At 45.7% G+C, this 24,138-nt stretch overlaps 1 protein-coding gene across 4 annotated transcripts in view; it reads right to left on the bottom strand.

The window, feature by feature from the left end:
• Lnpk (zinc-ribbon metal-binding protein lunapark) overlaps positions 1 to 6,927 on the bottom strand; it is an 81,482-nt gene extending 74,555 nt beyond the window's left edge. For all 4 annotated transcript variants that reach the window (XM_075693511.1, XM_075693514.1, XM_075693513.1 and 1 more), the window contains exon 1: positions 6,736 to 6,927. In XM_075693511.1, coding sequence (XP_075549626.1) covers positions 6,736 to 6,762 — 27 coding nt within the window. In that variant the 5' untranslated portion in view covers positions 6,763 to 6,927. The remainder of the gene's footprint in view (positions 1 to 6,735) is intronic.
• Between the last annotated feature and the right edge of the window lie 17,211 nt (positions 6,928 to 24,138).

The following is a 24,138-nucleotide window of genomic DNA, read 5'->3' as shown; positions in this document are numbered from 1 at the left end:
CGTGGAAAATTCCCTTGAAATAAATCTGGTTTGCGAGACAAATGCTTGTATGTATTGAATCTCTTAAAAGATGAGGGGGGAAATATGCGCTCACCGAGAGGGCGTCGTCAGCACGAGACCACCACCAGGCTCCTTACGGGGATGTGGAGAGCTTCGCGGCCGGAACGAAGCCTCCCCTCTCCGCCGGCCAGGCGTGGAAAACGCGCTTTCCGATCGCTCAAGGTTGCGCAGGGATAGTGTAGCTCTAGCGTCTAGGAAAAGCTTTAACAGGTGCGAGGACGGCACGCATAGCGTGGGAAGCTAGCCGCCGGAATAGCTATCTTCGAGAGCTATTCTAAATTATATTATATTATACTTCGAGAGCTATGACTGATGCTTTTCTATATATATGTATTCATCTCATCTATGCGATCGCATGCGCGTGCTGTTTCTTTGTCTCTGCGTGTAGTAGTTAAGAGAGTCAGTTTAAGGGCGGAGAAGAGGGAAGGAAAGGAAAGCAAACTTGCAGCGCCGTGGTTTTAAAGCGCAACCGTGGTAGAGAAACGGAAAGGCGATATAAGCATGCGTGGCCATGATACGCACACGACAAACTGCCTTAAAATATTTAGACTTGAGGGGAAGCTTCGTTAACAAACTATAACACGGCATTCAGCACTCGAATATAATTATAACCCTAATAATAATTGTAAATATTCATCTCATCTATGGGATCTAAAGCGCGCGCTGTTTCTTGCCTCTGCGTGTAGTAGTTAAGAGAGCCAGTTTAAGGGCGGAGAAGAGGGAAGGAAAAGAAAGCAAACTTGCAGCGCCGTGGTTTTAAGGCGCAACCGTGGTAGGGAAACGGAAAGGCGATATAAGCATGCGTGGCCATGATACGCACACGACAAACTGCCTTACAATATTTAGACTTGAGGGGAAGCTTCGTTAACAAACTATAACACGGCAATGAGCACTCGAATACGGAAAGGCGATATAAGCATGCGTGGCCATGATACGCACACGACAAACTGCCTTACAATATTTAGACTTGAGGGGAAGCTTCGTTAACAAACTATAACACGGCAATGAGCACTCGAATACGACGAGAGAAATAATTGAGACGTGGAAAATTCCCTTGAAATAAATCTGGTTTGCGAGACAAATGCTTGTATGTATTGAATCTCTTAAAAGATGAGGGGGGAAATATGCGTTTACCGAGAGGGCGTCGTCAGCACGAGACCACCACCAGGCTCCTTACGGGGATGTGGAGAGCTTCGCGGCCGGAACGAAGCCTCCCCTCTCCGCCGGCCAGGCGTGGAAAACACGCTTTCCGATCGCTCAAGGTTGCGCAGGGATAGTGTAGCTCTAGCGTCTAGGAAAAGCTTTAACAGGTGCGAGGACGGCACGCATAGCGTGGGAAGCTAGCCGCCGTAGTAGTAGAATACTCGGTAAGCTTGCACACTCTTAAGACCCGAGCAGCTAGATGAGCTAAAAGGGGTGTTAGGGGAATATATCGACAGGCACAGCGATTGGCTGGGTAGAACCGAACTAATAACGCATGAAATAGAGCTGACATCAACCGAACCAGTAAGATCAAAGCCTTACAGGGTGTCTCCAAGACAGAGAGAGATTATGGAGGCAGAGATACAGCGCATGCTAGAGTTGGGAGTTATTCAGCCCGCTGAGAGTGACTACACGTCATCGCTAATACTGGTAGAAACCCCTAACAAGGACCCTCGTCCGTGTGTTGACTACAGGAAGTTAAATGCCATCACTAGGGATCAGCTGTACCCGATACCCAACATTGAGGAATGAATTGAAAGAGTTAGCGCTGCTAAATACATTTCAACTATAGATCTCGTGCGGGGGTACTGGGAAGTTCCCCTTTCAGAAAGTGCCAGCCGCTATGCCGCATTCATCTCACCTGTAGGCACAATTCGCCCTCTCGCACTCAGCTTCGGGCTGAAGAACGCCCCGTTTAGCTTCTCTAAGTTAATGGATATTTTCCTAAAATACTTGCAGGAGTTTGCCTTGCCATATCTGGATGATGTAGCAATTTTCTCAGACAGCTAGGAACAACACGTATCGCACCTCAAACAGGTGTTCTCACGGTTGAGGGAAGCCGGCTTAATGATGAAAGCAGAAAAGTGTAGATTTGGTTGTTCACAGGTTACTTATCTGGGCCATGTTGTTGGCCAAGGCACGAGACAACTGGCCGAGCTGAAAATAGCTACAATTGGACAACTTTCTCAGCTGCACACGAAAACAGACCTTCGTTCATTTTTGGGACTTGTGGGGTACTATCAACGGTACATTCCGAATTACTCGCAAATGGCAAGTCCATTAACGGATGCCCTTCGAAAGGGAGCACCGAGTAGCGTACACTGGGTAAAGACAAAGAGAACGCTCTCCAAAGTTTGAAAACGCTATTGGTTTCTCGTCCTGTGCTTCACGCGCTAGACTACACAAAGGAATTCATAGTTCAATGCGACGCAAGCGACAGAGGTATGGGCGTGGTACTTAGTCAGGTCGGCGACGATAACGAGGAACATCCTATCCTCTATGCCAGTCGTAAACTAAATGTAAGAGAGGAAGCCTACAGCGCTTCAGAGAAGGAATGCGCTTGTTTAGTTTGGGCCGCCCAGAAGTTGTCGTGTTATTTGTTTGGAGCGAAGTTCATCTTCGAGACTGATCACTGTCCTCTGACGTGGCTCAATCAAATGTCACACAAAAATGGCCGCTTGCTCCGATGGAGTCTCACTCTCCAAGAGTACAACTTCTCCGTTAGATATAAGAAGGGAAAGTTGCATAGCGATGTGGATGGTTTGAGCAGACTAATTTGAATTCTGCGTTTGAGGGTCCCGCCTGAATTTTAGGGTTACTAGTGTTAATTTTATTAAGCCAAAAAGATCCCCTCTCATTTAGCAGGATTCCCTCCATGAGTGCTGAATTTGTCAGCACGAAATTGCTTCAGAAATCGGCATAGCGAAATGCAGCATTTTTTGTTTCTGCACTTAGGTTTTTATTATTTTTTTTTTGAAGCCTAGCGGGTCTAAAGTGAGAGCCAAAGTATGTCGTCTCGGCGCAGAGCCATGGTGTGGGGTTCATATTGCAGTTGCCTGTCCTTGTTGGATGTTTTGGGGCGGTGACATCATTACACAAGTGGTCGCTGCGAGCCAAGGCATCGCCCCCTGGCCACCAGCTGTTCTCTTCCTGCCCAGCGGTTGTCAGCGCTAGACAGTCGAGATTTTCCGGGCCATGGAGGCGCTGTTAAGAACGGCCAGCTGCAGTGCAAGTTTTGCCAACCAGTTGCGACTGTGGAGGCAACATTCCGAGAGCGTCGCCGCAACACCTATAACCACGGCGTGACTAAGTCAGCTGTGTGTGAACAATACGTGCGTCCTCGACTCTCCGTCGCTGGAGCCGAGTTTGACGAAGTCGCCATTGTAACTAAACGGGCTCGGCGGACCAACTATTGTTACTGAGCCGCGGGAACGTCTACCGACACCCCTTCCCACGCGCCGACCAAGATGCCAGACAATGGGCGGCCGGCGGGCGCGCTGCAGTTCGGGGAATAAATGCCCTTACGGTGCCTCATCAACTCCCCTACGGTGCTTGGACGGCTGTTTCCGTCACCTGGGTATCGGGAGAGGACCGAGTGTTTAAAAACCGCTGTTGTGTGGCTGCTCAGGACACTCTCTCTCAAGCAGTCATGTTAGACTGATATAAATACTGTAAATAAACCCATATTCCTCGTTCTCAATGAGAAGCAGTCCTTCCCTTCATCAACGTCCTCAGCGTGGATAAGTTGGATGACGGCATGGGCCAGCTACCTTCTAATTCATGCCCGACTCCAATCTTGACAACGGATCACGAGCGATGGGATTGAACCCCCAATCATAACAATACGCCGATGGTTATTTTACATAATGATGGCAGTGTAAGCTGACACGAACCGCACCAATCACATGACATTTTGATGTGGCAACGGGCAGGCTGTGCTTGCCGGTGTGAACATTGGTCGCTGTGATCTGCTCCTTGGTTGTCAGTAACGCGATCTTTGCGACTCACTGGTGTGAATGCATCCTAAAAGGTACATTAGCTTGGGCAGATGCTTTCAAAGACATGTTTGAGAGAGCTACAGTCATTTATGGCTGCCGACTTACATTTCCTGGAAGCCTCGTACACACTGCAAACATACAATTGAGCCTCGTATAACAAACATGGTTACAACAATAACTGCATATAATGAAGCAAACCTTAAATGTTCCTTGGTGATATCAACATTTAATAAATATATGCTTATAGTTAATATTAGATATAATGAAGGTATTTCATGTCATATGCGTCTCAAATATAATAAGTTTTGACTGTACTATGGTCATGTACATTCATTGCCTGTTTTCTCTACACATAGATTTTTGTGCCCACATTGTGAACAGTGATTAGCTGCCCGTTGGAAGTACAGTGCCAAACCTAAATCCCTAGAACAAATAAATATGATGACAATTTTTACTGATTAAAGAAAGCAAATGCATTTTTTGTTCCAGCCATATGTCCGTCTGTGACCATTTCACATTTCCAGTATTTTTTTCATTCTGGTGCCTTTTAACGTTTCCTCAACCCAACCATGCTGCCAATGAAATAGTTCATGCCCCATCATTCTGCTCAGTCATTCAAATTTAAAACAACAGAATTGGGCGACCAACCAGTATGCACTGTCAATGTCAGCAACTCTTCCAACATTTTTTCAAGGTCATAGGCACCCCCAGTGCACGTATTGAGAAATTCATTTTCACTGTTCTATTATTCGTAGCTCACATGACATCTGCATGTACGTCCACGATCCATGTTAACCCTTTAAGGACAGAAGGCCATCTGAGCTCGTCAAGCATGACAAACAACGAAACCAGCTCATCCAGTGCATTTTTGTTTTTCATGCAGACCGGAAGATGATTCGTGCTCCTATGTTGCTCCGCGCTTCTTTTAGATGGTGCACATTTATTTTGCGCTTGTTGTAAATAACATCAGACGGTGCAAGGAGCTGTTGAAGAGTGAAATTGGGAGTATAGACTCACTTGTGTGTAGTAAAACCCACCTTTGCTACAATGTAAGCATTTTTCTTGGTAAACTTTATCAAAGAAGTACTTTGCATGGCCTTGCCTTTATATGATCATGAAAATTGTCTAACCACATTCTGCATATAAAAGCCTCAGTAGAGGCATTTAAGTAGAAGCTCCCATTTGCTACAGCGATTTCACTGCCTAATGGCGTACTGCTGGGTGTAATACCGTGCAGATTCACTCGGTCCACTTACTGCCACACCCATATTATTGTTCTTTCTACTATAAATTGGTTTCATCTCCCTTGCGTTGTGATGTTAATTATAATATTTTTAAATTCTGGGCTTTTATGTGACAAAAACACAATTCAATTAGGAGGCACACCATAGTGGAGGGCTACAAATTAATCTTGGTTACCTGCAGATCTTTAATGTGTACCCGTGATGTTTGTGTGTTGTGTGAACAATGTTTGTCCTGTCCCTTTTGGTTAATCTTATGGCAGTACTTTTTTATAGTTTTTTGACGATACTGTAATTACTGTATATGTGTATTTTCTGCTGCTGATGCTAACTGTACACCACTCGTCTGCCTGATGTTTACACATCACTCAACTACTTACAGCAGGTTCCCATGGCATTTCTACAACATGACAGTTTTTTAAAGCAAATGAAACCAGAAGGCATAGAAATTAGAAGGTACGAATTCAAAGACAAGAAAGCACAATTCATAGTTCTAAACTCGCCAGACATTATGGTGCCAGCTAGAAGCGAAACTAGCCAATTTCATTGCATAGTTCAATATCTTGAAAACAAAACATGCAAAGGGCAGTAATGTAGGTCATGTGAGAAGCCTGGCATATAAGCGCTGCTGTTAGATCAACTGGAATGAAACTATTAGTAAATGAAAAATATAAACAAGAACTTGCAAAAGGACACACTGGTTCGACACATCCGCAGATAAAAATAACAAGCAAGCAAAACATTGGCATTATTCAGTCCCCGCATGTCAATACTGTAATAGGAAACACAATAGACGAGCAAACCAAAAATAAGCGACGGAGGACACTGACCACTCCGGCGCCCGCTGACCACGCATACCTGTCGGGCAAGTCGCCGCGGCAACGTGTCACTGAAAAGTTCAGCTTAAATTACACTCCTTGCGAGGTCCGATTACGACTTGTAGCAGCGGTTCGACTGGTTTGAACTCAGCACTTGACACGACCCGCTTTCTTTTTTTTTCTTTTGCCGGTGATCAATGTGCCGGTTTGTAGGGCATTTCACTGCAGGCATTTCGTTAATCGCCGAGGCACAGCTCACAAACAGCGCAGACGGCAAACAGTGATGCTAAACTCTGTTCGCGTGCAAACGAGTGTCAACAGAGAGGATGCTTGCTTGGCTTATCTACGGAAACCGGCGTAGCAGATCCGCTTCTTCTCAGGTACGGCCCCAAAAGCCAACAAAAAAGCTGGCCGAGGACGTTGCTCTACAAGGAAAGCATCGCAGCGGTGACATTCAAGTCGCGAGCCTTCATGTACTCAGATGTGACAATACTTCTTGTCAAATAGCATCGAGAGAATGGTTAAATGAAGCAATCAATACATGGTCCCCACAGGCAGAAACGCGTGTAAATGCTTTCAGGAGCCGTTTACAAGAGACTCGTCAGTGGTCACTCGAAGCGACCGGCCATACTTCACCTTGAATCTTGACCAGAGGATCCCCATTTTGTTTTTCTGTGTTGTGGACCCTTCCGAGAAGCTTCAACTTAGGAGTGACATCGGTGACCACCACAGGATTTTGTTTTAAAGACCCTAGAATCACTAGAGTCTCCTCGACGTTTGCCGTTTCGAATACATTTCAGCTAAAGATTTTGCGGAAACACCATATGACGTAAACGGAAAACTGCTGCTGCCATCTGTGAAAATAAAATCGAAAGCGAAACTACTGCAAGCATTTGCAATTCAATAATATATTAATAAAAAGAGCATTTATTTCTTAATATATTTTATATATAATATAGATATATTATTTCAAATAGGTGGAGTCTAAATCCACGCCCATCTACGTTGCAGCGACAACGACTTCTCATTAACAAGTACGGATCTCAGAGGCTATACTTTTGCTCGTAGTATAAGACGGAAGCGATTGAGAGAACCGCAATATGTCATTTACGTCAGGCTTTTGAGGTGTACAATGAGAATTTATTCGAAGGAATTTAAAGGGACACTAAAGGTTACCAGAAACTCAAGTTAAAGTGGTAGAGCAATGTTCTAGAACGTCTAAGGCGTCAATATAATCGCGAACAGAGCTTTAGTAACCGAGAAATTGAGGTAAATGCATGACACGATTTGAGACCCCCCAGCGACATTCCGGTACTAGCCCGATGACGAAAGGACTCCTCATAATTTGTGTTACTAATACTCAACTACTCGTATTAAAAATATCGTTTCATTCGATTATAAGACGGAAAAAAATGCTACTTCTCTACGTCTATTCGATTCTAAGAAAAAATAACATTTTGACGTTACCCTTCAGTAATATGGGTGTTCGAAAGGTTTCGTTTTCGCTCGACTCTGCGCGCTCGACTCTGCGCCGCGCACGCTTTGGAGTTTCAGTAGTTTCGTTATCGCGTCGCGCTGTGAGGGTTCTGCTGGCTCGCGAAACTTTCATTTGGAAGAAGCAGCGAGAATGCCACGTCCATGTGATGTCGTGGGAAACCCTCGTTGCTTTCCCGCTCCGGAGAGCCGGTGTCGAGGCCGCCGTCGTAGTACGCAACGACGCCGGCAGTGCGAGCCCTCAGCAGCAGGTCGCGCTCGTCGGTGCTCAAATCGCTGAAGTTGAACCCACCATCGCGAGCCAATCTGTCGGTGTCAGGGTCCATTGCGACGAGCGTCGAAGTTAGCGTCATAGAATGAAGTACCAGCTTATGGGCGTCTTGCGCTGGAGTTTGAGGTATAGTAGCGGCGCCTGGTGGCGGTGCGGGAAACGACATCTGGGTCGTGCCAGCTTGGGTCGTATTGAGCCCTGGCTGTGGCGAAGCACGTTTCTAGGCCGAGTTTTGCGTCGATTCGCACATTTTTATGCCCTGTTGCGAGTGCGAAAAGGCTCGTCGCTTCTCATAGAACACGCCGACCACGCTGCGAGCTCGCCGCAGCCTATAGTTTAACGAAAACGGACTCTCCGTGTGCCGTGGGACGTAATGTGGGACGTAATTCGTTTCTCCTTCCGCTAGCCACCATACTCCCGCTTTCGCTCTGCTGTCGGCTCTGTCTTGGCTCTGTTTCTGGCCGCGCGTTCGCGTTTTGCGCAGAAAAGCCGTAGCGCCGTCTGCGGACGCCGTTCTACTCACCGATGGCGCAACGTCACTATGAGACCATGATGTCAGTACTCCTCGATCGGAGGGCGGGCGATTTTAACTGCGCTAGAGGTACGCGGACGCTTCAGAACGCATTTTCTCTTAAAATAAGTCTCTCCTTGGCACGAAACAAGCGTTTCGAGGTTTCTGTGATGGTATTTCAACAGTCCACGTTGACTTAATAGTAACCTTTAGTGTCCCTTTAAGGCAGTCACACACGCTACACTCTTAGGCGAAGTTACACCCTTTGGAGTGCCCCATCTGCCAGACAACGATAATCGTTATCTGCCTTGATGCGTTTCCTTACTTTCCTGTTGGGACTGCTATGTCATGCTGATAACGCGCATGCCGTTCGTTACTGGAAAGTACCGGGCTCGCCGCGTTAAAGAAATGAAATGCGGGCAAGACAGATGACGATTATCGTTGTGTGGCAAATATGCACCCCAAAGGGTGCAACTGTTTTAGAGTGCACTCTTAGAAAAATTTATACTCTTTGGGGTGTATATTTGCCACAAAACAATAATCGTCATCTGCTTTTGCTTGCGTTTCCTTTCTTGAAAACGCCGCGCCCGCTACTTTCCTGTCGAGAATGCTCTGTCACGCTGATAAAGTGCATGCCGTTCGTGACTTGGAAGTGCCGGGCTGTGGACAAGACAGATGACGATTATTGTTGTGTGGCAAGATACGATTAAAAGGGTGCAATTTTGTTTAAGAGTGTCCACTGCCAGACAGGTCGGCCTGAGCTATCGTGTTCTAGCCTGCTACTGTGCACAGGGGGATGGAGGAACTGGCACGTAAAGGCTGGATGAGGGGTGATGATGACATAAAAGAATAGGATATGATAGATCAACTTTATTGAACTAATAATCAGAATAATCGTTAATGGTCGGAGCTCCTAGTCCAGGGCTGCGCTCGCTCTTGCCATCTTCTCAGCTCTCTGGATCAGCTTTAGCTCCCTCGTGGTGTTCGTGTCGTGTTTTTTTTGTTGTTGCTGTTGTTGTGCAGCGTGCACTACCACGTAATGTGGTATAGGGTTGGCGTGGCCTCTTACCACGGGCATTCGTCCCTGTAGGCTGTGGGGTGTATGCGATGTAATATGCGTAGGTTCGTGTAAGTGCCTATCTGGAGCCTACGCCAGGCAGCGGCACCCTCTGTCTTTAGATTTCGACAGGGGAGGGGGGGTGAATATCGAAAGCGACTGCCTCTGTAGTAGTTCACGATGGCTGAATACTCGAGGTTGACAGCGTCCGGACCTTCTGCAGCCTGCGTGTGATGAGTGCTCGGTTATGCACGAATCCTCGAGCTACTCTGTCGGCGTGCAGGTTACCCGTGATGCCCAGTGTGGCCCGATATCTAGATGATGGTTTGGGTTGTGATGCCCTCAGTGTCCTCCTTGAGTATTTGGGCTAGGACTTGTGCAACGGGCCTTCCGATTCTTCCCTGTAGGAAGTTGCGTCAGGCCTGCTGGGAATTCGTGATGATCGTCAGTGGTTTGTTTGCCTGTACACCTTCGCGGATGGCTAACGCAATGGACAGCTCATGCAGGGATGATCATGGATGATCATGGATGAATGTATGATCATGCAGGGGCGGGTTGATGCAAAAGAGGTAACGTGGCCTCGGCGGTCGCAGACCGCTGCCAGGGCACCCTTGTTCTTCGTCCCATACATGGTGGCGTCCGTAAAACGGGCAGTGGTATGGAACCTGAATGTTTTCTCTATGTACTGGGCGCTTGCTCTCCTCCTGCCGGAGTGTACATTAGGGTCCATGTTGCGTGGTATCGGGCCAACGTGATACCTGTCCTGGACGTGACGAGGTATTGAGCAAGTTTCTTGGGTTCGTGTTGTTGTAGCTTGGAAGCCCAAGGTTTGTAGGACCTGCCGGCCTGCGCAAGTCTGCGCAAGTCTCTGTTGTTGCGAGAAGGGCTTCTGTCAGTTCGCTGAGGGTGTTGTGTAACCCTAGCGCCAACAATTTGGCAGTCGTGATGTTCTCATCGGCAGGTGGAGGGCGGTCTCGAAAGCCATCCTCAAGAGCGTGTCGGCCTGTTTCGCCTCGGACTGTACGTGTGAGATGGTAGTAGGGCAGGTTATATGTGATTCTGCTCACCGCCAGGCTTCTGACCACGCAGTCGGAGGGTGTATCCTTCCTTAATGCCTGTGTTCTTGGATGTTACGCCAGAGATCATGCGCGATGTCGTCTTGGTACTGGTTTTCAGGAGGGTAAGGGTGTAGGTGGCCCCCTAGTTAGACTGCAGATACATGCCCAGCACCCTGAGCAATGGCTTCTCTGTTATGAGGCCCCCGCTGAGGTGTACCTCGAGTCTTCGTGTTGGGTCTGTGGGGACCATGTGGTTACCCCGACCTCACCAGACTCGTAGAGTTCAGATTTCTCGGGTGAGAATTGTAGTCCCCGTTGGCTGACGTATTCTTGGATGAGGTGAGCTGCAGTTTGCAGTCGTTCTTCTTTTTCCATGAGGGACCCTGTTGTGGTTCAGAGTGTTATGTCGTCTTCCGTAGATGGCGTGGCGAAAACCTTCTCCATCCTGCAGTTTTCTTGCGAGGCCTATCATGGCGACGTTGAAGAGCGTGGGTGACATGACCGCTCCTTGTGGTGTGCCCTTGTTGGGAAAGTGGTACGCTGGAGTCTGGACCGCTCCATCTTCAGCTCCGCCGTGCGGTGGCTCAGGAAGCTCTGAACGTACTTGCGCGTTCGCTCGTCGCAGTTGGTGTTGGCGAGCTCTTCCAGGATTCCTTAGTGGCTAACGTTGTAGACGGCATAGCAGGATACACAATAATGAAGGCAAGTACAGATCTCGGCACAAGCGACCGTTGCCTTTCAATGACAAAAACAAATCTATAGAGTAGTGCTTTTGCTGGCTGTATGCACAGAAAGCGATTTGGGAAACGAAAACACGTCATAAACGGCATGTGTCAGCCACGGGTCGAAATCCACGCCCTAGTGAGGGCTCCCACCCAGCAATAAAAACCGATGTCCAAGGCTTATATAGCTTCTTCTATTTGCACAGGACAGAAGCAAGCGCAGAACCAGAAACGCGTCATAAGGTGGAGTTTAAAACATGAAGCATATGGTTTATTTCTGGCTCTTTAATCACTTACAGCGCATACCGCCAACAACATTTCGAGTTTTATTTCCGTTAACCAGAAAGTGCTGTCGCTCGAGTGTGGATTTGTGCACCACCTCTTTATGTCAACGACAAAAGAATTTTGTAATATTTAATCATGCTTACAAAATTGCAAACATTCAATTAGATAAGTATTTAATCATACTGATAAATTACAAACATTGTATTAGGTTAGTATTTTATGGCATCCTCGGTAAATCACACCTGGATGCCCTGCTGGGCCAATGATGATTGCAATAAACGGACCACCGCTACATCGATGCCACGGTACATTGTACTGCAGTGGGTATAGCGTACGCTATAGCAGTGGGCTTACTCAGCCGCTCCTCTGAAGCTGTTAGCGTCGCATCCAAGAGGTGGGGCCACAGACAGCTTTGCTTGCAGAGTGACCATAGCGGAAGCTTTCATTTTCCTGGCACTGCTGTTGATTTCAATTCGAAGCAGCTCACACTCTTATTTGTTTTTTTTAATTTCTTCCCACTTGAGATTCTTTACATATATTTAGCAAGCACTTTATTTGTTTTGGACTGCACCATACTTATAGACCGGCTTTAGGGCAATTCAACGTCGCAGTTCCACGTAAATATACGCGGAACGTTTACTCGATCTTGTGAGTTATTTTCTGTTCGCCCTGTGAGTTAGATTAAGTTAGTTACTTTATTCCGAGACAGAGAGAAGGGGTGAAGCGGGAGACTCGTGCCAAACTAGTACAGTCTTAGAGGAAAGCGAGCCAGGCAAGCCAGCTGAATTAATCGGCTCTTTGTTGTTTGTGTTTCTCTGTGCTCCCAATCGTTTGTACTTGACTAGGCTGCCTTGTCCAATATGCTGCAAGAGCTAGGTGTTTCAAAAGTTCATATGATTATTAACTATTTGAATATATGCGCCCAATATATGCGCCCACTCGATAGCTCCACCCTCTCCCCCTTTATTTTATTATGTTCTCTTCGGGTGCCCGATAAATAAAATGGGGGAAAGTTAGGCGAATAAAAGAATGTTTGAAAGCCACCACCTTGTCTCAACGTAACATCAAAAAAAAATTTGGATAATGTCGAATGCAAGAAAAAGATATAACCAATGCTCATTCACAACTTCGCATGGGTTTCACTAGATAAGGATTTATTCGCAATACCATTATGAACACTACGCTGCTCTATCGCAAGATTACACTAAGCCGCATCAGCTGACACGCAGACATCTTACATAGAATAAGAACGGCAATGCTTACATTAGCGCATTAACCATTTTATTGAAATCACCCATACAACACACAGAACAGCATACGTTGCAACCCCCTACTGAGAGGATACAACGTAAAGTCGAAAAGAAACGTCGTTGGTGCGAGTCGGACCACGCTATACGAGTGCGCGAAGCCGCAGTTGCGAGCGAAGAAACCGAATGGGTCGAACTGTGAAAGCAGCAGCGCGACGATGCGAGACAGCGCATTGCCAAGTGTGCAGCTGGCTTTCGCCTTCACGTGTTACATGAGTGTAACATGCTGCCGATCTTTTTTTTCTTGCCTGTGCGCGCACGTGAACCGCAGGAATTATATTCGGCGTGTCTTCTTATAATGAAGTAGCCGCAAGTACACCGTCCGTCCGTGTATGTCTTCTCAATGTGAAAGTAGATCTTGCGATGTGAGCTCTAAATTGAATAGGATGGTTGCGCAATCTCAGTACGAGCAAGCGTGCGCGATCATGGGAACACCCCTGCACGTCGCCTGTGAGAAAAACCATTTAATAATCGTCAACTACTCACGCGTGCGTGGCAGCCCAATTCAAAGCAAATAAAAAAGCTAAAAAAACCGCAATGTGGACTAGCTAGTGCTCATCACCCGCAATACCGCGGGTATACAAGCCATTAATTTTTTTTCAGAGCTTGCATTCATAGTATCCAAGTTACCGACGCACACGGTCGAAGTAAGCTGGAGAAAAAGCTGCTCTAGAAGCCGCTATTTCGATTTTCTGTAAAATTAGAAGCGGATCTTAACAATCACCAAAAGTGCGATCGCGAGGCCGTATCTTCGCACAGGATTGTTTACAACGGAAAGCAGAACCTATGGTGCTGCATTTCCGACTGAATAACAGTTGACGACGTGTGAGGTGATGGAGTCCCAGCAGAATATTCAGCGTACTGAGGACAACCCCATTTTTATGCAACGTACAAACTGTCGCAGCAAAAACGCCGAGGAGCAGGTCGGAAGAATAAAAAATATGCAGCATTAGGGGATGCTTTGATGCGAGCTATAAGAGAGGTGCCTTACCTCGCAAACAAAATTGTTCTTTGTCGGAACAAAGTTATTTCGGCCAATGTTGTGCACCCAGTGCTTCTTCCGCAAGCCGTCACGCTTTCCTTGTGGTGTAAAAAAGTGCGTAGCCATCTTCAGTCTTCTTGCTGCACTTATATGTGCTAAAACATGTCATAGGGCCAGCACAACACCGAATGGAACACAGCGTGAAACGTCCGCTGCGCCGAGTCAGAAGGTAAGGAGAAAAATGGCGCCAACCAAAAAGAACACTAGCAGGACACAAAATCAGCGTATCTCCAAGGGCAACGGCAGAGAGACCAATCGTCGTGCAGAAAAACGGGCGCAAGACCGGTTCCCGCCGAGGGGACGTGCAAGGGGCGAGGAGGTTGTGCGGCGGCGGCAAAGTTTAAATAGTGGCGATTCTTTCAAATTATTAAGGGACTATATTTCGCCGTACGGCGAAAGAGCTCGTCGCGACACCCCGTGGCGGACACTGTAGACTACGCTACGCAGCGTGCCGTTGCTATCTCGGAGGCGACGCGAAGCAGCAGACGCAGCTACGCGCACTGCAGGGATGAAATGATTTCCCTGTCTTTTTTTGAGATCGCAAGCATATTTATTTTTCATTTATTTAACTCAAGATCACCAATGACGTATTATTCAGAATGCTATTGCGATCACGAAATCGGCTAATAGCGTTGACGGGTCAGATACTTTCGATGACGCTGCATTACGAAATTACAGACCCGAGAGCAAGCGGGTTTTTTGCTGCGTTTGACAGTAGATTGTAAATGCCCTGCTGCACGCCGTGCATTAACATTTGGTTCACACGCATCATCCCATCAGCTTCTACGACAGATCGGTAACGTTTTCTTACTATGTTCAAAAAGTGTTTCAGGGTTCCTTTAACGTCAGAATAAGCCCATATCTAGAGTGGGAGAGCAGGCGCATTCTCGAGAATACAGGTTATGCTACTAAGCTGTAACATGATTTTATTGCTTACCCACGTAATTTACATCTTTTTCTAATGGCTTGGTTATTTCAGACAACGCTTTGTCGTATCTGTAGACTAGATTCCCATAACCGCGTCGTGGCTCAAGTTTTCAAACATCACGCAAAAGCTTAAAAAAAAAAAACGTCGATGCCGAGTTACCATTGGTGCAGCCAGAATTTTTTTTCGGGGGACACATGCCCGGTGTACCATCCCTTGGCTACGCCACTGCGACATAGGTCCAGTTGGCCTCAGTGGAAAGATATTTGTGCGGCTGCTTCAGCTAAAGGTTAACTGCTGTTTTCTTCCGAAGTCACAGCAGCTCAAGCGCGTCTCTTATGACAAGGAATAAAAAGGGACAGAATGCTTTTAACATTAACCTTGGAGTCGAAGCAAAAGCGCCATATTACGCACGAGCCTTTCCTCGTCGCCCGCTAGAAAGTTTTTCCTTCCGCAATCAAGAAAGCTGGCGCCTTCCAATTAAAGGGTGCCTATAATACACTGCATGGAGAAGAGTGTATACCGAGACACAAAACGCCCTCAATGCACAGTGCAACTATACTACACTCTAAAAACTGTTGCACCCTTTGGGGTGTATATTTGTCCCACAACAATAATCGTCATCTGTCTTGCCCGCGTTTCCTTTCTTTTACGCTGCGAGCCCGGTACTTCCCGGTCACGAACGGCATGCGCGTTATCAGTGTGACGCAGCATTCTCGACAGGAAAGTAGCGAGCGCCGAGTTTTCAAGGAAGGAAACGCAAGCAAGGCCGATGACGATTATTGTTGTGGGACAAATGTACACCCCAAAGGGTGCAAGATGTTTTTAGAGTGTAGTAAAAATTTTTGCACCCTTTGGGGCGCATCTTGTTTCACAACAATAATCGTCATCTGTCGTGCTCGCACTTCTTACCTTTAACACTGCGAGCTCGCTACTTCCAAGTCACGAACGGCTTGCGTGTTATCAGCGTGACGCAGCATCCTCGACAGGAAAGCAGCGAGGGCAGCGCTATAAAAAAAAAAAAAAAAGAAGCGCGAGCGAGGTAGATGGCGAATATCGTTGTGGGACACTTATACACCCCGAAGGGTGCAACTGTTTTAAGAGTGTATGAGAAAAACAACCATGACACACCTCTATACTCTTATAGGATGCATGAAGGGCATATTTTATCATGATTATCATGATTTATCATGATTTTATCATGATTTGCGAAGCCAGGGCGTTTCATTTTGGTAACGCAGTACCACTGAGAGTTTCAACTTGATATTGCAGAAACGCCTCATACTGTCATACACCGTATGTATGCATGATACATTTTTCAGCAGCAGTAAGAACTGTCGGTCAGCCTCGCAGGAAAAGTTGGCATAACAATGCGAGTGTCAATTCAAAATATGTGCAATGATGACTGTCCATCATTTCTACCAACACATCTGTCAGCCGATTATGCTAAATTAGCACGGTTACATGGTTCTCGACAGGCAGAGTCGGTAACTTTTTTCTTGGAAAAATTAACCAGGTCGCGGCTGAAAACACTCCATTGAGGACTGTACAGAATAGAGCCCAAGTCCCTTTTGGATTATGATTATGATGGCGATGACCATCTGCTCGGAGTTTTATATTTTATATGTTTTACTTGTCTTCATTTTTCCTAGACGACGCTGCCTTATTATTTTCAAACTGTAGTTCTAAATTATTCCTCCGCTTACGAGTCATGACCTTCGGGATGTCAAAAGGCAACGCCGGGAAAACAGAGTCGAAGTTTAAAGCGAAGACGGCCGCCTTCCTCAGCTCCTTGTGCGCTCGCCGAAAATCTCGCGATTTAGTTGCGTCTACAGTTGACTTTTTTTCGGTGGTCCGAGAAGCAGTAGTACGACGATGCCGTCGCAAGTGTTAATTGACCAGAGAAAAGTCAGTGTAAGAGTCGCCAAGACTCTGAAAAGTCAAACTGTTGTTCAGGCGACCAAACGCTTGCGAAATTCAGCGACTTTCTCGCTAAGTTAGCAACGCTGTTGCCAGGGCAAGTAGATGCGCACAATATTGCAAGTGCCCCACGCAAGAGAAGCAGAAGCACCGCTGCGACCTCCGTCACCGTGACGCCCCTTTTTAACCCGGCACCTCTGTGGTGCTTCTGTCACTATCCCGTAAAGCTGGCCTTTGTGAAAAACCACTCTCCTGTTGCACAGGCCCATATCGCGTGCTCCGCCAAGTGACCGATGTCACCTATGAAATCGTTCTAGAGCCACGCCCACTACGTCCTCCGCTGTGACAACCAGCGACGTTGTCCATCCATGCCACCAGACTCCCCTACAACTTTCCATACGCCTTAGATATTTCGTAGGTGTGCGTTGGTGACCTTGTCTTTATGGAAATCACACCGAGTCCAAACGACAGTTCTCACAAGATATCACGATAATTCCAGGTGCACTTGCACCAGTCCTATGATCACTAAAGAGAAAAAAAAACGAATATGGTATGAACTGAGAGCGCTTGAAGGCGGTTGTGCCTAATATTGCACTACTTGTCGTCTTCCCTATATTGTTTGTTGATGTGCGTCACACTCGAAATTAAAGGCGTAATCCCGTTTATCCGGGATTGTGAAGTGGTGATAGTTCTGATGATATAACGTTCCCACAGTGGTCAACGCAAATATGTCTGCAAAATATTTTGTATCCATCTTTTAGATTGTTTAAGAAATATTGAGAAGGAAGCTTAACTTTTTTTATCCTTTCTGATCTAGCTACGGATCTTAAAGTGCAAATATTTATTTATTTTGGATCTGAGAAAAACCAAACAAAAACAAATTGCAGGAGGGAAGTAAGGGAGCGATTTCGAGTGAAGTTTTCTGGCACAACCAAAGCAATGTTTTATTCAACACGTTTCAATTCTTCTAGAATCTTTCTGGATTCTTCTGGGACCTCAGATTTCCAAGCTCCGAATCATAATTATAGGTGGAGGCTATATGCAAGCTGATTTTAGGAGGCAGGCTTCAACGATGAGTCGTACAGGGCTATATCTTTTACGTCCTGTAACCCGCGTAATCTTGAGGTGAACGAATGATGTGCATCACCAAGTTTATGCAACATACGCAATGAGTCTGATAACGAGACTACCGAGGCGTTTGAAAGGGTAGTGACAGAGGAATTTAGCAGAAAATTGCGTGTAAACGGTGCCAGTATCGAAAGGATACACAGACTAGGCCGAAAGATCGAAAATGAAACGCGTCCTGTTACTTTTAAAATTCCTGGACTGCCGCGACAAAGCATACATACTGAATGTCTGTAGCAAACTAAAGGGCAGTAGATATTCTGTGTCAGGACTTTTCTATTAAGGTGCGTGAAATACGCAAACAGTTATGGAAAAAACAAACGGTGCGAAAGTTAAACTACTGTATGATAAGTAAAGCATTGACGGCGGAATGTATGGATTGAGCAAAAGCGTTTTCGTTATCGTCTCAACAGAAAAAAAAACGAAATTGACAGCGCAGTACAAAGCGTCGCTCGCTTACAATTCTCAATGTTAACTGTAGGAGCATCGTAAACAATCCTACTGAGTTTGAGGGACTCCTACTGGTACATAATCCAGATATTGCTATTCTAACGGAAACGTGGTGGACCAACACAATATACGACAGTAAATTTGTCCCACCGGGTTTTAATGTGCTTCGGAAAGATACTAGCACTAAAGGTGGTGGTTGTGTGTATTGAATTCAATACACCTTTAAATGTGCAAAAATGCCTAATGTACCTAATATAGAATGCATCTTTGGCAAGGTTTATTGTGCTAATGTTGGATATGTTTTGGGAGCAGTGTACAGACCTCCTGCGTCTATCATAACCATTATAGAGGAATTACGGGAATACACGAACACATATGTTAAATCCGGTGATCGAATTATTTTCTCAGGAGATTTTAATTTGCCTAATCTGAACTGGTCCTCCATGTCGTACAGTAAACGCAACGATACCACGGCTGATACACTCGTGGATATCGCCTTTGATTTTGATCTTTCGCAGGTAGTTGAAGAGCACACGAGGGTGCAAGGTATGTCTAAATCAATTCTAGATCTTTTTTTTTGTTGTTGTTGTCAATGGAGACATTGTACCCTAAAGCCCACTGTGCAGTAGATCTTGGCATTTCTGACCACCGTGATGCATTACTTCATGTATCTTCTGCCTCTACAAATGAAATACGAAGGTCTTCTACGTTTCCGAACTTTTCTAAAGCAGATGACGTGTCGATAATCAATGTCTTTTTTTTTCATTTTGATGACTTTGTCAACAGTACTGATAACATACACATTCCTTGGCACCGGTTTAACCATATTGTGAACAGCTGTATGCGTTTTGTGTCAAACATTGTTAAGAAAACAAGAGGTAAGAGCCCGTGGATATCTAGGATGATACTGAAATTACGGAGGCGGCTAAAGAGGCTTAAGAAGGGAGAATCTTGCTCCATATTGTGATAATCTAATTTCAGATTTGCCTCTGAAATTAACAATCAGCTGTCCATAGACAAAGCACGTTACTATGGGGAATCGCTACCTAGCTTTATTTCAGCATCAGCGGAAAAGTTTTGGAGAACTATTTTGCCTAAATCCTTGGACTGCGATACCTTCGAAATTAACGGGGAATGGGTAACTGATTTTGAATTACTATCCAATTCATTTAACGACCCCTTCCAATCTGTTTTTACTAAAGATGATGATACCCTACTTTCTTTTATCTCTCCTTGCCACGTATGCGAGACCTTATAATCTCAGAATAAGGTATCTTCAACATGCTGTTAAAACTGAATATGAAGAAATACCGGGCCAGACAACATGCCAAATTCGTTTCTTCAAACATATATGCTGAGTGGGTGTCTAAGTATTTGCACGTTTTGTTTCATAAATCATTACGCGACGGTGAACTACCGAATGACTGGGTGACAGCCAGAATCAAACCGCTGCATAAAAGTGGACACAGAAACAACATTGAGAACTATCGCCCGATTTCATTAACATCCACAACTTGCAAGTTACTCGAACACATTATACATAATCAAATGCTAAGTTTTCTTGATAACCATAATTTTTTAACCAAATGTCAACACGGTTTTAGGAAAGCATTCTCGACGTGATTCAAATGGTAGAAACAACGCATGATTTTTCAACATCAATTAGCAATCGTACACAAATTGACGCTATATTTATGGATTTTTCAAAGGCATTTGACAAAGCTCCTCACAAAAAACTACTCTATAAATTGCACAATATTTCCAAAAATAACCAGTTAACTAAGTGGACCGCTGCGTACCTAACCCACAGAAAACAGTTTGTTTCCTTCCTTAACAGCATATTTGCATCAGTAACGGTGGGTTCTGGAGTACCCCAGGGTTCGGTGTTAGGGTCAGTTTTGTTTTTCCTATATATTAATAGTATTGTACGAGATATTCCAGTTCATATTAAACTTTTGGACGACAATTGTGTGGTGTACTACGAAATTAATACCAAATCGGATCAATTATTGCTTAACAGTGCACTTGAGAAGGTTGCTTTTTGGTGTCGTGAATGGCACATGGTGATCAACGTTGGAAAAACAGTTTTCATGAGAATAACACATAAAAGGAAACCTATTGCACTTTGATTACGGTATTAATAACACTTTCCTCTCGGTAGTTAGTAACTGTAAATATTTAGGGCTGTGGATTTCGAACGATCTCAATTGGAATACTAATTAATTATGTCACTGCAAATGCGAACCGTAAACTCTTTTTTGTCCAGCGAGAACATAAGCTTTCCTCCCCTTCTGTTCGCCTCTTGGCTTACAAATCCGTTGTGATGCCCATATTGGATTACGCTGAAGAGATATGGCACCATTTTACAAAAACTTACATCGCCAAACTAGAACAGGTACAAAGAAGAACCGTGCGTTTTATTTATAACACATTTACGAAAACGTTAGTTACAGAGCTTTTAAAAAGGGCTAATTGTTCTTCTCTGGCACAAAGAAATCGTTGTTCGCGATTGAAATTCTTGTATCAACTAATAAAGGGGCATTACAAGATTGAAATAGCGGATATCATATTCTTCTCGTCTGGATACGCTACTCAGCAAAGACAGAATTTCACTAGAACTCCCTTTTGCCTCCCGTAGCAACTCTTTCAAGTATTCATTCTTCCCGCGTACAATAGTGCCTGGAATCAGCTAAAAAATAACGTCGTCTCTGCGCCAACATTAAAGTCTTTCTTATCATGTTTACCGCGAAGTTATTTAGTTTGTATCATGTTTCCAGTGAGACTGTTTTAGTTCTTTGGTGAAACCTCGTGTGTGCCCAACCTGGCGCTTCTTATTTTTTTATATAACAGTTTTTTTATTATTATTAACCTGTGCATTTTTTCTGTACATACGGTTGTATAAATTAAGTTTGTACCACCCTGCTGAAATCGCCACATGGTGATTGCAGTATTTAAAAAAATTGGCAGTGGCTTAGCTCGGCTATATGCCAGGATATACGTAGCGAAAACTATAGGCATAGCATGGTTAGCCTTGGTTAATCTTGATTGCAAGTCAAGGATAGTCTGGTTGTTTAGCTATGTTGCGGCGTTTAGCCAGTCGTTCGGCGCGCTGTTCGTCTATTTCCTGGGCGATTCGTTTCCTCTTCATCTCGTTCCAATGTCGATTCCAGGCCTCCTCCTGCTCATCAGAATTGTCGCCGTCCATACTGCCGCCTCAACTGTGGTTGTGGCGCCCGCGAGCTCTCCTTTTCAGTCCTCCGACATGTTATCAGGCATGCGACGCAACTAGCGAAGCGAGTGGAGGCGAACGCAATGACGCGGAACGCGGTGTGACGAGGAACGCGGTGTGACGTCATATGCCTCCTCTGAGCACGGCCACGGCGAAATCGCAAGTTCGCGGCCAGTAAAGCTTCCGCTTAAATAAAATAAATAGTACATTTGCTAAAACCGTGAGTTCTCACGTTAGTTGCAAATTTTATATTTTTTTATGTTTCAGATATTTGCAGAAAGACATGGTGGTTCCTATACAGGGGTAACAAGACCAGAAGGGTTTAAAGGCGCGTTTCACTTGTGCAGCAAGGGCGTAATTGCGCTGTCAAACATCCCAGAACTTGATGTTGCCATGGGTGTAAAGTTATAAATTATACCTTTATTGAAGTATGATTATATTGTAGGCGTGTATTGAGGATATCTGGGGCCATATAACGTAAAACTATTCCAATATATTTTTATTCCAGTCTCCTGACAACAAATTTGCGTAACCGCCGACGCAAGCATTGGGCGGTGACCCGCATGGTTGTCTGAACAGACCAATCAAACGCTCTCCTTGTTTATAGGAGGTAACTTTTGTTTGCTTTAAAAACGAATAACATTGCCTACAGCTAGCAGCTTGTCTTATCTAATTGGCTGACAAGAGGCGAGGACCACGCTCAAGCGGAGAGGGAATCGATGGTGCCGAGCCGGTGCACTAAAAATTGATAACCGGATGAAGAAGGTGCACATGGTGCCGGCGTCTGCGGAAAGTTAAGAATGCCGCTAAAATGAATCCTTAGCAAAGAACAGTTGGCACAACGAGGTCGTAAACGTGCCGAAAGGGATTGAAAACGTTACATGGCCGCGCAAAAAGTTTTATTACACGCAAATAAACTCATGCTATCCGGCAGGTGCGAGTAGCCAGTGCCTGAGCGATCGGCGGCAGCCATCTTTTATTCCTTTCGGAACGGGGCAGCCTGCGCCAATTCACTCTTCACTCTTGCGTGCACTAATGCTAACACCTGCAAATCCCTTTGGGGCTCCCCTATTCTAAAACTCTCTAATGGCTCCAAGCACTCACGGTCCATAGGCGCACGAAAACTTAACCAATTCAAGCCGTCGTCCATTCAAGCCATCGTCCGCCAAAGGATTGCAAATATGGACTTTAAGCCAACCGTTGGCCAGCGCTCCGTCCTTGCCGCGTCTGTCATTACTACTACTTTGCACCCAGGCCAAATTCAACCCAACCTTACAGGAACCTGTAACCCAACTAACATTGCTGTTTCGTGTTATATTGTTTCATTTCTTGAATTTCATATTTTTGCAATTCTGCCTTTTATACATGTACTTTTATTTGTTACCATGCCCCTCCTGCTTGGGCCACACGGCCTGCAGTATGCTGTAAATAAATAAATAAATAAATAAATAAATAAATAAATAAATAAATAAATAAATAAATAAATAAATAAACCCAGTGGAGTGGCCAAGACCGGACGACAGGCCTACTTGTTTCGTGTGTTCTCGGGTCATCCACACCTCTCCCCACTGCCGCAGCCGCTGGTCCTCTTGACCCCGACCATACGCTGACCGCCACTTCGACCGTGAACTTCGTCCGCTGCCCCCTCTCACTGAGCCCTACAATGCCGACCTTACCAGACGGAGGAATACTACCAGCCGTTTGCCGTCACCGCAACGCCGCCAGTCCCGTTCGCCTCCATCTCGATGGTGCCCATCCCTACCTTATTCTGGCCGCTTCTTAGAAAACTAAACAATGCAACTCCCGAGGGTGAGGCTGCATTGACGACCCGGACTGCAAAACCTCTGTTGAGCCTTGCTCCCCGACCAAACTTAATCGAAGTTTTTGTTGACAGGGCGCTTGTTTGTGCTCTCAGTAATGCGCTCAGATCTTCGCAGTCGTCTCCGGAAAGTTCTGACACTTGCCGAGTTTCCTGCCATCCGAGTAGATAACGACAGCACCACAGCCATGATGGGAATGTGTATAGCCCGCGTAACCACTGCCGATCACCCAAGATCCGTTCTCTTCACTGTGCTCGCCGAGTGCCCTCACAAACTGATTCTTGGAGTAGACTTCCTGACAGTCCACTCTGCGTTAACTGATTGTTCAACCGGTGTTCTCCGTCTCGAGCTGCCCAAGTACTTTACCGACGCTGCCGCAGACAAATCCCGACTTCGGTGCGTTGAATTTGTCCGGCTGCAAGCCGATGCTGTGACCTACGTTCCCATGTCTCCTTTTCCACCTTATCGCGATGGCCAATACGTGGTATCCCCGCTCTATGATTTTCTCCTGACATGAAAAATATCACTTTCTAGCGCTGTTGTCACAATTACCAGCAATCGTGCGTGGCTCCCCTTCCTGAACTTTGGGTCGTCTCCGCATGTTCTTGCTCAAGGTGTCACAGTCGCCGTGCTGTACCCATAGAATGGCTTCGCGGTTTCTGCGTTAGCACCTGATTACCGCCTGACTCTGCTGAATCTTTGGCGCTACCCAGCTCTGGTCAAAACCAATATGCCAAACTGATAGTCCCTGCTAAAATGATCCCTACCTGCGTCTTGCCTACGCCGCCACACTCCGGCGCGTCTTGATGTCCTATACATCGAT

This window comes from Dermacentor variabilis, chromosome 5, assembly GCF_050947875.1.
Source record: "Dermacentor variabilis isolate Ectoservices chromosome 5, ASM5094787v1, whole genome shotgun sequence".
NCBI classification, from domain to species: Eukaryota; Metazoa; Arthropoda; class Arachnida; order Ixodida; family Ixodidae; genus Dermacentor; species Dermacentor variabilis.
Note: the sequence above shows the minus strand (reverse complement) of the source record. Positions and strands in the feature narration are given on the sequence as shown.